We start from the raw sequence: 15805 nt of genomic DNA, 5'->3' as shown, positions 1-15805 counted from the left end.
ATTGGCTGAAGTGGCTGAATAGCCTCCTCTTATTCCTATGAAGGTTTGTCCTGTTTGAATTTTATGGTATTTCAGAGGGGCTATTCTTGACACTGTTGTTTTACCGGATAAATCCTAAATCAGAAGCACAAGATTTATTGGTACCTGCTGCTTGAGATCCATGCAAGGTAATGAGAACCTGAATTTAGACTTTACATGTGGCCTGTGAGTTTTCTTGCTATGCACCTAAGTGGGCAGCAGAGACGGAAAGCTTGGATGGTCCTGATTTAAATAAAAGGAAAGGGCGCTGCGGTTACTGTGCGCATGCATGTTTGTGTGTGTGTGTACAAGTACCTTTCCCTGTCAATTTCAAACTTACAGTACAGGATCTCCTAATCAACCTGTCACTGCCAAGGGTGGGATGGTGCAACATACAGTTTCTATTCACAGCATGTGTTACCGCACTCTACTGCTCATTGCTTTTAATGATGTTTATGCTGCTGCTTCTCTTTTTCCCAACAGGTAGATGTAATATTTGATGATGACGCTGGATTTCTAAATGCAATTAAGACCTTCATGGCAACGGCAAAACGACCGGTTATACTCACCACTACGGGTAAGTATCTGACGTTTTTAAACAGTAATGCATTCTGTTTAAGTCTTAGATGAAACAGCTTCATTTCCCGTGCTGGGTGATTAACAATCAGATGACAATGGTAGGGTAATTTTCATGGCTTTCTGCCTGCAACAATTCGTTGCTTTGTAGTCCTTCTGTCTCTTCACACAGGCAACAGTTACCAGCATGCTTTTACTAGAAACTGAAAGGTTATTTCTCCACATGAGGATTTGAAGGTCTTTGAGCATTGAAACTTAGATAAAATCTACATAAAGTATATTTTATGTGAATGTATACGGATCCTTGACTTTATTAATTGAGGCATAGAGTACAAAAGCAAGGAAGTGAATGCTAAACCTTTATAAATCATTGGTTAGGGCCCAGCTGGAATTTTGTGGCCAATTCTGGGCACCACACTTTAGGAAGGCTGTAACAGTCTTGGACAGGGTGTAGAGGAGATTTACCAGCAAGGTACCAGGGATGAGGGCTTCAGCTATGTGGAGAGACTGGGAGTGTTCTCTTATACAGCAAAGGAGGTTAAGGGGAGATTTTATAGAGGTGTTCCAATTTATGAAGGGTTTTAATAGAGTAGATTGAGACGTGGACATCAATGCTCAAGAGAAGATGAAATACTGAGGAGAGTCTATACTATCTGTAATCTTTTGGATGAGATATTAAACTGAGGTCCTGCCTGTTTAGCTGGATGTTAAAGATCCCATATCACTATGTGAACAATGTGGGATTAGAATAAGATTAGGACGGAGAAACTTGTAAGCTAAATTGGTATTGAGCCATAGTTCGGACTAGTCCTGAACTCTGCTCAGCTCAGTGGCAGATGGTCAGAGGAAAACCATCAAACATGGCATCTAATAAATTCTTCCTGACTTGAGATGATCCTGGGTGGAAGCCTGTAGACACAAGCCTGTGTACTACCAAACTACGATCTAGTGGTTGCCCTAAAATAGGTAGATTTACTTTTTAAAATTATGGTCTTGATGGGTCTGCCTGTGGTCACATTGTGCCAGCTGTATCTGCTCTGTCTACTGTCAAGTGCCACCTGTACCCACTCGGTAACATGGGCAAGCTCCACTGGCAACTGCAGAGCTGGTTGGTGCCATGTTATATTTGACCATCCCTGGCTGTTGAAGTATTGTACTTTTTTATATATTGAATGGTTATCGGCCCGTGTGTTTGTTATTGGTCCTTAGATCCCAACTTCAGTTTAATGTTTGAATGCTGCTTCGAAGAAATCTGCTTCAAAGTGCCATCCTCGGTGAGTTTCTTTAGTTTTTTTTTGTTTGTTGTAGTTTGTGAAGAAACATCTTCAGTGAACTAATAAGTTCTCAAGTGTCCTGGGCCAATACTTATCCCACAACCAACAAAGAACAAAACCGATTATCTGGTCATTATCTCATTGCTGCTTGTGGGACTTTGCTGTCCACAACTTGATTGCCATATTTCTTTTACATTTCAAAAAGTATTTCATTGGCTGCAAAGCTTTGGGACCTCCTGAGGTCATGAAAGGTGCTATGTAAACGCACATGACACAAAACGTGCACGTATTGTGAACTGTCAGGAGGATAGCGATAAAAGAGGACATAGGCTGGTGGAATGGGCAGACATGTGGCAGATTAAATTTAATGCAGAGAAATGTGAAGTGATACATTTTGGTAGGAAGAACGCGGAGAGGCAATATAAAATTTTAAAGGGCCTGGAGGTAAGCGTGCACAAATCGTTAAAGGTGGCAGGGCAGGTTGAGAAAGTAGTTGAAAGGACATATGGGATCCTGGCTTTTATAAATAGGGCAAAGAGTACAAAAGCAACCAAGTTATGGTGAACCTTTATAAAACACTGGTTCAGCCTCAACTGGAGTACAGCGTTTTTAGGATGGCTGTGAAGGCTTTGGAGAGGGCACAGAAAAGATTTACGAGAATGGTTCTAGGGATGTGGGACTTCAGTTACGAGGATAAGTTGGAGAAACTGGGGTTGTTCTCCTTAGAAAAGTGAAAGTTGAGAGGAGAGTTGATAAAGGTGTTCAAAATCATGAGAGATCTAAATAGGGCAAAACTGTTCCCTTCAGCGGAGTGATCTAAAACAAGAGTACATAGATCTAAGGTGATTGGCAAAAGAACCAAAGATGATATCAGAAAACTTTTTTATGCAATTAGTGGTTAGGATCTGGAATGCACTTCCTGAGAGTGTGTGGTGAATATTAGAAATAGGAGCAGGAGTAGGCCATACAGCCCCTCGAGCCTGCTTCACCATTCAATAAGATCATGGCTGATCTGAACTTAGCCTTAAATCCACTTTTCCCCATAACCCTTGACCGCCGCCCACCCACTATGGTTCAAAAATCTATCTCAACCTTGAATATATTCAATGACCCCGCCTTCACAACTCTGGACGAGAGAATTCAAAGATTCACGACCCTTCGAGAAGAAATTCCTCTTCATCGGCATCCTCTTATTCTGAAATTATGCCTCCTAGTTGTAGATTTCCCCACAAGGGGAAACACCCTCTCAGCATCTATCCTGTCAAGCACCCTTAGAATCTTCTATGTTTCAATAAGACAACCCCTTCCTCCCAGGAATCAACCCAGTGAATCTTCTCTGAACTGCCTCCAGTGCAAGTGTATCCCTCCTTGAATAAGGAAACCAAACCATGCAGTACTCTAGAGCAAGACTTTGCTATTTTTATACTCCATCCCCCTTGCAATAAATACAAACATTCCATTTGCCTTTCTAATTACTTTTTTTTTTACAGATACAGCACTGAAACAGGCCCTTCGGCCCACCGAGTCTGTGCTGACCATCAACCACCCATTTATAATAATCCTGCATTAATCTCATGTCCCCTACCACTTCCCCACCTTCCCTCAATTCTCCTACCACCACTAGGGGCAATTTACAATGGTCAATTTACCTATCAACCTGCAAGTCTTTGGCTGTGGGAGGAAACCGGAACACCCGGCGGAAACCCATGCAGTCACAGGGAGAACTTGTAAACTCCGCACAGGCAGTACCCAGAACCGAACCCAGGTCGCTGGAGCTGTGAGGCTTCGGTGCTAGCCACTGTGCCGCCCCATGCCTGCATGCTAACTTTTTGTGTTTCATGTACGAGGACACCCAGATCCCTCTGTACTGCAGCATTCTGTAGTCTCTCTCCATTTAAATAATATTTTGTTTTTCTTTTCTTCCTACCAAAGTGGATAACCTCACATTTTCCCACATTATACTCCATCTGCCAAATTTTTGCCCGCTCAATCTATCTATATCTCTTTGCAGACTTTGTGTTGTCCTCACAACTTGCTTTCCCACCTATCTTTGTATCATCAGCAAATTTGAATCTTTTTTTTTTTATTATTCTTTACTGGGATATGGATGTCATTGGCAAGGCCAGCATTTGATAGCGATCCCTAATTGCACTTGATAACTAAGTGGAGATTTCAGAGGGCAGTTAACAGTCAGTCACATTGCTGTGGGTCTGGAGTCGCATATAGGCCAGACCAAGTAAGGACAGAAGATTTCCTTCCCTAAAGGAGATTAGTGAACCAGATAGGTTTTTACGACAATGATAGTTTAATGGCACCATTACTGAGAGCTTTCAATTCCAGAATTTTTGTTAATTAATTGAATTTAAATTCCACCAGCTGCCATAGTAGGATTTGAACCAGTGTCCCCAGGGCATCAGCCTGGGCCTCTGGATTACTAGTTCAATGACATTACGGCTACGCCGCCATCTCCTATAAGAAATAGGAGCAGGAGTAGGCCATTTGGCTCCTCAAACCTGCTCCACTATTCAATATGATCATGGCTGCTTTTGGGCTTCAATTTCACTTTCCTGCCTACTCTCCATATCCCTTAATTCCCTGAGGGAGCAAAAAGCTGTCTATCTCAGCCTTAAATATATTCACTACAGTCTGGGGTAGAGAAATTAGAGATTCACAACCCTTTGAGTGAAAACATTTCTCCTCATCTCAGTCCTAAATGGTCATCCTCTTTATCCTGAGACTCTGCCGCTGTGTTTTATTTAATATGATGGTGGCCTTAACTCCACTTTCCTGCCTCCCCCCGCCCCCTCCGCCCCCTCACCCCACCATAACCCTGGACTCCCTTCTACATCAAAAATCTACCATACACTTGGTCCCTTCATCCAGGTGATTAATATAGATTGTAAATAGATGAGGTGCCAGCACTGATCCCCTGTGGCACTCTACAAGTTACAGTTTGCCAACCTGATCATGACCCATTTATCCCGACTCTCTGTTTCCTGTTAGTTAGCCAATTCTCTATCAATGCTAATATATTACCCCCAACACTATGCGCTGTTATTTTGTGCAGTAACCTTTTATGTAGCACCTTTATCAAATGCTTTTGGAAATCCAAATACACTACAGCTCCCCTTTATCCACTTTGCTTGTTAAATCCTCAAAGAAATTTTTCAAACGTGATTTCCCTTTCATACAATCAGGCAGAGTCAACATGGTTTTATTATGGTTTTCTAAATGTCCTGCTACTGCTTCCTTAAGAACGGATTCCAACATTTCCCAGTGACAGATGTTTGGCTAACTGGCCTATAGTTTCCTGCTTTCTGTCTCCCTCCTAGAGGAGGCAGATTTGATTGTGACTTTCAAAAGGGAATTGGATAAACACCCAAAGATTAAAAGTTTGCAGGGTTATGGGGAAATGGCAGGGGAGTGGGACTAGCCGAGTGGCTTTTACAGAGAGCTGGCGTGGACTAGGGAGGCCAAATGGCAGTCTCCTGTGCTGTAACAAATTTATATTTCTATGTTTTTTTTTTAAACTTAGGTCTGAGTATTGTGACATTCTAGTCTCGCTTTCCTGCCCTTCCTGTAGGCATTGACTGACTGGTGCTGGGGTACAGCCTTATGGGCACACCTGGCCCTCCAGCCCTGGGTGTCAGCAAGCTCTTGGTTCAAAAAATGGGACCCATGAAACATTTTTGAAAGCTTACACGTAAGCTGTGGGGCGGCGCAGCGGTTAGCACTGCAGCCTCATAGCTCCAGCAACCCGGGTTCAATTCTGGGTACTGCCTGTGTGGAGTTTGCAAGTTCTCCCTGTGTCTGCGTGGGTTTCCTCCGGGTGCTCCGGTTTCCTCCCACATGCCAAAGACTTGCAGGTGAATTGGCCATTAGCAGGTGGTAGGGAAATATAGGGACAGGTGGGGATGTGGTAGGAATATGGAATTAGTGTAGGATTAGTATAAATGGGTGGTTGATGGTCGGCACAGACTCGGTGGGCCGAAGGGCCTGTTTCAGTGCTGTATCTCTAAACTAAAGCTGCAGTTTAAAATGTAGAGAATCCGTTTATGTCTATACTGTGGAGGGTTCTCACACTCCATTTTGGTTCATAATATCTGACTCTATAAGCAGTGACATTTACCAATCAATTTGTGGCTTCTCTACATTCTCCTTACAGCTCATCTCATTGCTGTTTTGAGGGAGCAAAAACTTCCTTCTCTCCATCACACCACATGCAGTCAGAATTCCAGTGGTAGAGAATGCCCAGGTTTCAGTGGGTAACTTACAGGATTTAAATGACTTGTGTAACCTGTTTACAAAACTGTTTTGAAGTATGGTCAGCGATAGTTTTGCCTTACCACAAAGTCAATTATTCAGCCACCAATTGCAGATAATGCTGTCAGCCATAGAACTTGAGTCATGTGATAGATCCAATGCCTTATCTTCAGAATGTTCATCTGAAAACAGCAGCTCCAGAGATTTCAAATATAAGGGCAGTATCTGGTTTCCCATAGTGTTGCATTAATTATAGGCAGTGGACAACCTGCAAACTCACCTCTGACAACTCCACTTTAGCTGTGTGAGCAGCTCAAGGGATTCTTAACCTTTTAAAATCTTCTTGTACTCGAACCTCAATTATCCACCTTCTTATTATCTCCCATCCTGATTAGGCTCCAGAATTCATCAAGAACAAAGCATTGCATGGACACTGCCTAGCTTTGTTTATTATTTGCATTCCATAATTACTGTTTGGTGCTTAAAGTGACATCATTTTTCATTTGTTGTTTGTGATGGACTTGTCTTCACTCCTGTGCCTGGGATATTCCTTCATTGGACGTCGATTCCCGAAATTGGGGACCTCTTAGTTATGTCATTTTCCAATATCCAGCTGGTGGGGAGGGGTAGGGAGAGTGCAGGGGGATGGGGAGTCCCCTCCATTACGACAGATAATGAGTGATTCAAAATGTAACCTGATGCCACTACTCTCTTAATTAAGTCTGTTGTCTTCACCAAATGTCCACGGCTAGATGGTGAAATATGAAATGCTTTCACTGTGCCGAGTGATGAGTTTTTATTTTAAGTTCATCAGGTGTGAGTTTTATTTTATCAAAGTATTGACAGCACTGTGTTAGCCAATGTGTTGGGCGCGAATGGGATTTGTGGCAGGACTCGCAACAAACAATTTATTTAAGCAGAATCTCTACAAACAGCAAACAACTCCTGCTGAAACGATAGCACAGTCTCCCAATAAATGGATTATTTCTCCAGTAAAATGCAGTGAGTGGAGGATAGTTACATCAAATAAATTATGTGCATAAAATCAATCCCAGTAACTTACAGCAGTGCAGTTTCTGTATGTGATTAATGGGGGCATTTATTGCAACCATCTCCATTCTGGCTGGGTCTTGTGGCATCACTATATGTGTGCAGCCTTGTTTAATTCCATATACTCTTGAGAATAGGGATATTGTAAGGGTCTTATCCCGGTGTAGCACTTCAAATTTTCTGTTCTTTATGCCAGGCAAACATTGCCAGCTACCTCCAGCTCTTGTGCCTAGCTGAAAATTTAAGGACTGATACAAAGGACCTCACTGCACTCCTTGCTCTTAATAAATGTGATATACGACAGAGCATCCTCCATCTGCAGTTCTGGGTGAGAAGTGGAGGTGGCTACCAAGTGGATAAACTTGTCCCTGCTGAAGGTGGGTGAAACCTGTATAATTGTGTCATGTTCAGTCTGGTTCTTCCCAACTGAGATTCGTATTTATAATACTGAACCAAGAATTTTGAATTACGTTGATCTCCAGTCTGCCGTCCTTTACGATGGCTGATAAGTCCTAGGAAGTTCCAGTATCCTGGGTCGGCCATTTTAAAACGTGAACGTTTTCAGCTAACACTGAAGTAATCACCAAGATTAAAGGATAAAGCTACCTCTACCTTCTGAGTATTTTTATTAATGCAATACAGTTGCAAACATACTAAAATGATGGACAGGACTATACCAGCTGATCCATCAAGCCTGTTGACTCTTCATTTCTTGTTTTGGGGAGTGGCCTCATGTAGTTGGATGCTATCTTTTAAGGACTTGTTTTCCAACCAATTAAGTTTAGCAAGATTAAAGATGAGGTTAATCTTTGACCTGTCAAAGGAGGGAGACCAGTTCTCATTAGAAACCCAGTCATGTGCCTGGGTTAATGGTTCTCTTCAAGAAATATTCTAATGTTCAATTAAGATTCTAATTTAACAGCTACCTAACTCCCTAAACCCATCTTTCCTTCACCCTTTAATGGACCAAATAACTCATTAGTACTACACTATGCTGTTTAAAATATAGTTAAAAAAATTAAGGTTCATTATATACTCAAATACCTCATTTAAAGTCCCTCATGTCTCAGCAGTCTCACGAGTTGGGACAGATCAGTGAAGGCTGCTATTACTGTCCCATTAAGATCTTCCAAGAGGTTGATATTGTGTTTTGTAAGTACTAGAATGTACACTTGTTCCAAGTTTTAAAATGTACTTTTTATTTTAAAAAGTTCTACCTTTTTATGTGGATTTCACCATTGTTTAATTCATAAACCAAAGGAATGAGCATGGTTCCAAGCCCAGTTCGAGAAGAATCAGTCAGAAATGCTGTTGTTGCTGAAGGCACCCTGGAGGATTCATCAAAAAGCGGCTCCTTTGTGAAGACACAGGACATTCCCAAATGCAACACAGGGTGCGCAGAAAACTTGCTTGGCTTCAAAGACGTTACTGGACCTTCAAGCGATCTTTTTTCCATCTTCAGGGTAACTGCTCCCTACTGTCAAATAGCCCACAAGCTAACATTCCCCCATTCGAGGTTCCGACGTGAAGGGCAAGATACTGGGGGTAGGATGTTAGAGTGGGTCGGCACCTATGGAATCATTTCCCAGCCTTCAGGGAAAGGGGGAGACAGGATAAAACTGGAAGAACAATTGAAGAACTGATTGCATGATCCTCCTGGCCGGCCCATCCAAGCCAAACCAGTCCAAAGATAGGAGCCAAACTAAAGGGTAGTTCACTGCCTCCTGGTAGAGGGCTGAGAGTCCAGACTAACAATCTGGCTGACTAAAAGTGATTTGTAATGGAAACAGCCCAGAGACAAGACTATTAGAGACTGGCAAATATACCGCTCAGCTGTGGAGAGTCACCACCGGCTGATTGCAGGGTGCACTCTGAGGGAATTAAGTGTGGTTCTCTGGACAGACATCAGTGGAAGAAATAGTTTACCTTGTGTGCCAGTAGGCGCAAGAAACTTTAACTAGCCAATTGAAAAGGGATGGGTTTTTTTGTACAACTTTTGTAATGAGAGCAGTGTGCAGTGTAGATTTCCCCTGAAAGTCTAGCACATTGAGAGGGTTACAGCAAGTGCTGCAGTGACTGATTTTAATGCTGATGTGTGTCCATACAGTTTGTGATTTACCTTTCAGCGGGAGGTCGTTTCACTGGAGCAGTGGAGAAGTCAAGTGCAGGTTCTCCTGGAGTTCCAGAGGAGGCGGCTGGACTTCATATTCCGTAATTTGGAGTTTCTTCTGCCTCTGCCAGTCCGTGTTGTTCCTGACCCCAAGGGGACTGAAAAGCTGATTGCGAAGGTCACTGAGCTTTCCGTTTGCAATCCCGTTCGGAAAGCTGGAAGAAAGCTTCAGGACGGCAATACATCTGCCGATGCCAGCCCTGTAAAAATCTCAGGGAGGATGAAGCGACACAGAAGAGCCGTCTTGTTTGATGACAGTGACTTGTTTGACACTGAGCTGAGTGAGAACAATACCTTTATGACCTTACCGAATGAAATTCCTACCTCACCTTGTGTCGCTGGTAAGGCAGCGGGAGGTCAAACTGGCGGATTGAGTGGGCAGAGTCCCTTCCAGAAGAAGACTGACTCCTCCAGTGTTACTGAAAAGAAGCCAAGGACATTAGCAGAACAAAAATGTTGCGAGTTGGTATCTTTGTGTCTCGGATCGCTTGCCGAGTTCACGGACAGTGTCTCGTTCTTGGACTGCTGCCTCCATAGAGGTGCAGTTGAGAGTGAGGGTTCATGTGGACGGAGTGGTTATCACTGGGCTTCCGCGGAGATTAAAGACGGCATGTTGGATGAGAGGAGGACCGAGCCGGGAGACTGGTGGTCCTCCCACAGCTTTGGGGAGCTGAGAGCAACCGTGGAAGCCTTGAGCTGGAAGAAGTGTCGGTCGCAGATCCAGCAAACCATGGAGTCATCTGTCACCAGATGCAGGGAACAGGGGAATGATCTGATGCAGGAGCTCACCCTTCATATTCCAAATCACCAAAACAGCAACGCTGTGTTCACAGAGCTTCCGCACAATCACACAAGGTGTGTTCCACACTTATAACTGTATTCTGTGCTTTAAAATTAATTCACTGGGTTGTTCCATGTGCACACATAGTTGCGATTACGGAGACATGGCTGCAGGGTAACCAAGGATGGGAAATGAACATCCAAGGGTATTCAATATTTAGGAAGGACAGGCAAAAAGGGAAAGGAGGTGGAGTAGCGTTGTTAATAAAAGAGGAAATCAATACAATAGTGAGGAAGGATATTAGCTCAGAGAATCCTGATGTGGAATCTTTATGGGTGGAGCTAAGAAACACCAAGGGGCAGAAAACGTTGATGCGGGTTGTATATAGACCCCCAAACAGCAGTGGTGATGTAGAGGATGGTATTAAACATGAAATTAGAGATGCATGCAATAAGGGTGCAACTGTAATTATGGGTGATTTTAATCTATATATTGATTGGGCAAACCAAACTAGCAATAATACTGTAGAGGAGGAATTCCTGGAGTGCGTATGTGATGGTTTTTTGGAACAATGCGTTGAGGAACCAACTAGAGAACAGGCCATCCTAGACTGGGTATTGTGTAATGAGAAAGGATTAGTTAACAATCTTGTGCGGGGTCCCTTGGGGAAGAGCGACCATAACATGATAGAATTCTTCATTAAGATGGAGAGTGAGAGGGTTGATTCCGAGACTAGGGTCCTGAATCTAAATAAAGGTAACTATGAAGGTATGAGGTACAAGTTGGTTATGATAGATTGGGGAACGTTACTTAACGGGTTGACAGTGGATAGGCAATGGCTAGCATCTAAAGAGCGCATGGATGAATTACAACAATTGTTCATTCCTGTCTGGTGCAAAAATAAAACAGGAAGGATGGCTCAACCATGGCTTACAAAAGAAATTAGGGATAGTATTAGATCCAAGGAGGAGAAATATAAAACAGCCAGAACAAGCAGCAAACCTAAGGATTGTGAGCAGTTTAGAATTTAGCAAAGGAGGACAAAGGGATTGATTAAGAAGGGGAAAAGAGAGTATGAGAGTAAGCTTGCAGAGAACATAAAAACTGACTGTAAAAGCTTCTATAGATATGTGAAGAGAAAAAGATTAGTGAAGACAAATGTGGGTCCCTTACAGTCAGAAACGGGGGAATCTATAATGGGGAACAAAGAAATGGCAGACCAATTAAATACATACTTTGGTTCTGTCTTCACAAAGGAGGACACAAATTACCTCCCAGAAATGTTGGGGAAAATAGGGTCCAGTGAGAAGGAGGAACTGTATGAATTCAGTACCAGTAGGGAAATGGTGTTGGGGAAATTGATGGGATTGAAGGCTGATAAATCCCCAGGGCCTGATCATCTACATCCCAGAGTACATAAGGAAGTGGCCCTAGAAATAGTAGATGCATTGCTTGTCATTTTTCAAAATTCTATAGACTCTGGAACAGTTCCAACGGATTGGAGGGTAGCTAATGTAACCCCACTATTTAAAAAAGGAGGTAGAGAGTAAACCGGAAATTATAGACCGGTTAGCCTGAAATCAGTAGTGGGGAAAATGCTAGAGTCCATTATAAAAGAGGTAATAGCAGAGCACTTGGAAAACAATGACAGGATTGGGCAAAGAAAACATGGATTTACGAAAGGACAATCATGCTTGACAAATCTTTTGGAATTTTTTGAGGATGTAACTAGTAGAATAGATAAGGGAGAACCAGTGGATGTGGTGTATTTGGACTTCCAGAAGGCTTTCGATAAGGTCCCACATAAGAGATTAGCATGCAAAATTGAAGCACGTGGAATTGGGGGTAAGGTACTGACATGGATAGAGAACTGGTTGGCAGACAGGGAACAGAGTAGGAATAAACGGGTCTTTTTCCGAGTGGCAGGCAGTGACTAGTGGGGTACTACAGGGATCAGTGCTAGGACCCCAGCTATTCACAATATATAATTAATGATATAGATGAGGGAATTAAATATAATATATCCACGTTTGCAGATGGCACAAAGCTGGGTGGGAGTGTGAGCTGTGAGGAGGATGCAGAGAAGCTCCACTGTGATTTGGGCAGGTTGAGTGAGTGGGCAAATACATGGCAGATACAGTATAATGTGGATAAATGTGAGATTATCCACTTTGGTGGCAAAAACAAATAGACAGATTATTATCTGAACAGTGATAGATTGGGAAAGGGGGAGGTGCAGCAGGACCTGGATGTTCTTGTGCACCAGTCGCTGAAAGTAAGCATGCAGGTGCAGCAGGCTGTTCAGAAGGCAAATGGTATGTTGGCCTTCATGGCGAGAGGATTCGAGTACAGGAGCAAGGATGTCTTGCTGCAATTATACAGGGCCTTGGTGAGACCACATCTGGAGTATTCTGTACAGTTTTGGTCTTATCTGAGGAAGGATGTTCTTGCTATGGAGGGTGTGCAGCAAAGGTTCACCAGACTGATTCTTGGGATGACAGGACTGACGTATGAAGAGAGATTGAGTCGCTTAGGCTTGTATTCACTAGAGTTTAGAAGAATGAGGGGGGAATCTCATAGAAACCTACAAAATTCTAACAGGACTGGACAGACTAGATGCGGGAAGGATGTTCCCAATGGCAGGGGAGTCCAGGACCAGGAGTCACTGTCTAAGGATAAGGGGTAAGCCATTTAGGACTGAGATGAGGAGAGATCTCTTCACCCAGAGAGTGGTGAACCTGTGGATTTCTCTGCCACAGGAAGCAGTTGAGGCTAAATCATTAAATATATTCAAGAAAGAGTTAGATATAGTTCTTGGGGCTAAAGGGATACAGGGAGAAAGCGGGAACAGGTTACTGAGTTTGGATGATCAGCCATGATCGTATTGAATGGCGGTGCAGGCTTGAAGGGCCGAATGGCCTACTCCCGTTTTTCTATGTTTCTCCTCCCCTTCCCCCAACCCCATATATAATTGTGAAGGGGAAAATTTGGAACTTGTTCCCCAGTTGTTGCAATAAATCACTATATAACTTTTACTTAGCACCAACCTGGTGGAAGCCTGTCACCAATGTTTCCTCTAATCACCCTTTGCTGTTCCCAACCTGCTTGTTGCACTGCACGGTCCTTTTAAGATTGCCACACATCTTAAAGGGACTTGTTGCTTGTGCATGGCCTGTTTGTCCCCCTGTGTAGCATGTACCCGTTTGTGGCCGCGCACCCTCCCAGCTCACAGGGAACATTGCCTCTCACATACTTGGTCAGTGTTAAATCTTTAAATTGCTGCCTGTTCTGTAATTAATGTCTGTGTCTGGGAAAAGCCTGTTACACATGAGTTGCTATACGCTGGACCTTGTACATTAGCCTCAGGACACAGGGGTCTGCCCTACCATACTGTTTCTTATGCTTCCCTTTGTACCCATCCCCCATCTCTCTCACTCTCTCATATGTCTTTTATTTCTTTGATTTCTCTCACCTATCCCTCCTTTTGTCTCCTGTTATCACTTCTGCCAATTAACAATCTCCTGTTCTTCACCCAAATATTTCCTCGGACATTCAATTTCTTTTTTCCTTCCCCTTTTCCCTTGTTCTGTTCCCTTGTAAATGCTGTTGATCTAATTTTCCAGTCCTGAGGGTATTTCCACTTTTTCTGTTATTTTGTTCTTCTAAGCAGTCCTCTTGTTTACACAGTCCATTTGATTGGCAGCCCATCCACTGGCTTAAACATTCACTCCCTCCATCGCCAATGCCCCGTGACTGCAACATGTACTATCCGCAGGATACACTACAGGAATTCACCAAGGCTTTTACAGTGGCACCCCACTCCCCCGCCCCAAACCCATGACCTCCACTATCTAGAAATACAAGGGCAGCAGGTCCTTGGGAATACTGTCACCTCCAAGTCACACAACATCTTGACTTGGCATATGTCACTGTTCCTTCATCATCGCTGGGCCAAATCCTGGTCTCCCAATTATGGGGCTACCTTCCCCACATGCACTGTAGTGATTCAAGAAGAGGGCCCATCACCACTTCCTCATGGTAAGTAGGGGTGCGCCAAAGAAAGCTGGCTCTGCCAGTAGCGTTCACATCTGGAAAATTTTTTATTTAAGTACGGCAGTGTCTGTGGGTGCAATGCCACTGATCACCTGTTGGTGATGCAGTTGAGCTTGTCAGCATTGCTGAGCTGCAATTTTAAATTGTATCGCTCCCTCATTATATAAAGACACATTTATACAGTGCCTTTCACAACCTCCCAATGCATTTTACAGCCACAGCAGTTCTTTGGAAATTTGGAAACGAGTGCATCTCCTGTGGCTTTTGCCCACAGAAAGTGTATTTACCTCTGATTTAGTGACGCTATAATGTATAGGTATGGGGATTTGCACTGGCATCTTGGCTCACTGGGTCACACTGTCACCTGAGTCAGAAGATTGTGGTCTCAAACCCCACTCCAGGACCTGAGAATGTAATCTGGGCCAACATTCCAGTGCCGCACTCAAGGAGAGCTGCACGGTCAGGTGCCATCTTTTGGATGAGGCATTAAAACTATTTAAAAGATTCCTGGCTTTATTCTAAGATGGGCAGGGGAGTTCTCCCTGGTGTCCTGGGGCCAATATTTAAACCCTCAACTACCATCACTGAAACATATTATCTGGTCATTTATCACATTGCAGTCTGTGAGAGCTTACTGTGCACAAATTGGCTGCTGTACTTCCCTGCTCAAAAACAAGTGACTACATTTCAAAAGTCCATTGTTGGCTGCGTGATGCGTGGATGCAAGTTCTTTCCTTCCTCTTTTTTTTTTTTTAAAAAGGTGGAAGTCGGAAGGATTTGCAGCAAACTCTGCAGTTCTGTGATGCTACAAATAGAATGTACTCTAATCATACGGTGGAATTTAGCAGTTGACACTTGGTAGCTTGTTCTCGCTAGAGTTTATTTGCCTGGCTGACTTCTGCAAAAGTGTGTGCAAATTTTCAGCCACCTAGGTTTTTTTTAAATTCCTGTTTTGTAATTGGGCGGCACAGTGACGGCACAATTTAGGGCGGCACAGTGGCGCAGTGGTTAGCACTGCAGCCTCACAGCTCCAGGGACCCGGGTTCGATTCCGGGTACTGCCTGTGTGGAGTTTGCAAGTTCTCCCTGTGTCTGCGTGGGTTTTCTCCGGGTGCTCCGGTTTCCTCCCACAAGCCAAAAGACTTGCAGGTTGATAGGTAAATTGGCCAGTATAAATTGCCCCTAGTATAGGTAGGTGGTAGGGAAATATAGGGACAGGTGGGGATGTTTGGTAGGAATGTGGGATTAGTGTAGGATTAGTATAAATGGGTGGTTGATGTTCGGCACAGACTCGGTGGGCCGAAGGGCCTGTTTCAGTGCTGTATCTCTAATCTAATCTAATCTAATCTGACGCTGTTGCTGTCAAAGACTAGTATTGTTCGGGGCAGCGTACTGACTTAAGGATAGGACGCCGACGTTTATTAGTAACCGACTAAAGAGAAAGTACAGGGTGGGGGTAGTAAGGGACTTCCCATGACCACGGGTTATTACAGTACAGGTGTTTAGCTGAAATATTGTACAAGTACAGCATAAACTGTAGGCTTCAAATTTCACAACTTTTCCCCAAAACAACTCTAATAAGTGTGTGGCATATTGTCAGTGGCTATTAATGAATGGGAAA

At 43.5% G+C, this 15805-nt stretch overlaps 1 protein-coding gene across 1 annotated transcript in view; it reads left to right on the top strand.

The window, feature by feature from the left end:
* Positions 1-15805, top strand: part of LOC137384455 (ATPase family AAA domain-containing protein 5-like) — a 75051-nt gene that overhangs the window by 46746 nt on the left and 12500 nt on the right. The window contains exons 18-22 of the mRNA XM_068058545.1: positions 502-595; positions 1804-1868; positions 7378-7558; positions 8442-8644; positions 9308-10206. Coding sequence (XP_067914646.1) covers positions 502-595; positions 1804-1868; positions 7378-7558; positions 8442-8644; positions 9308-10206 — 1442 coding nt within the window. The remainder of the gene's footprint in view (positions 1-501; positions 596-1803; positions 1869-7377; positions 7559-8441; positions 8645-9307; positions 10207-15805) is intronic.

This window comes from Heterodontus francisci, chromosome 26, assembly GCF_036365525.1.
Source record: "Heterodontus francisci isolate sHetFra1 chromosome 26, sHetFra1.hap1, whole genome shotgun sequence".
Lineage (NCBI taxonomy): Eukaryota > Metazoa > Chordata > Chondrichthyes > Heterodontiformes > Heterodontidae > Heterodontus > Heterodontus francisci.
This window is presented reverse-complemented; position numbering and strand designations above follow the sequence as displayed.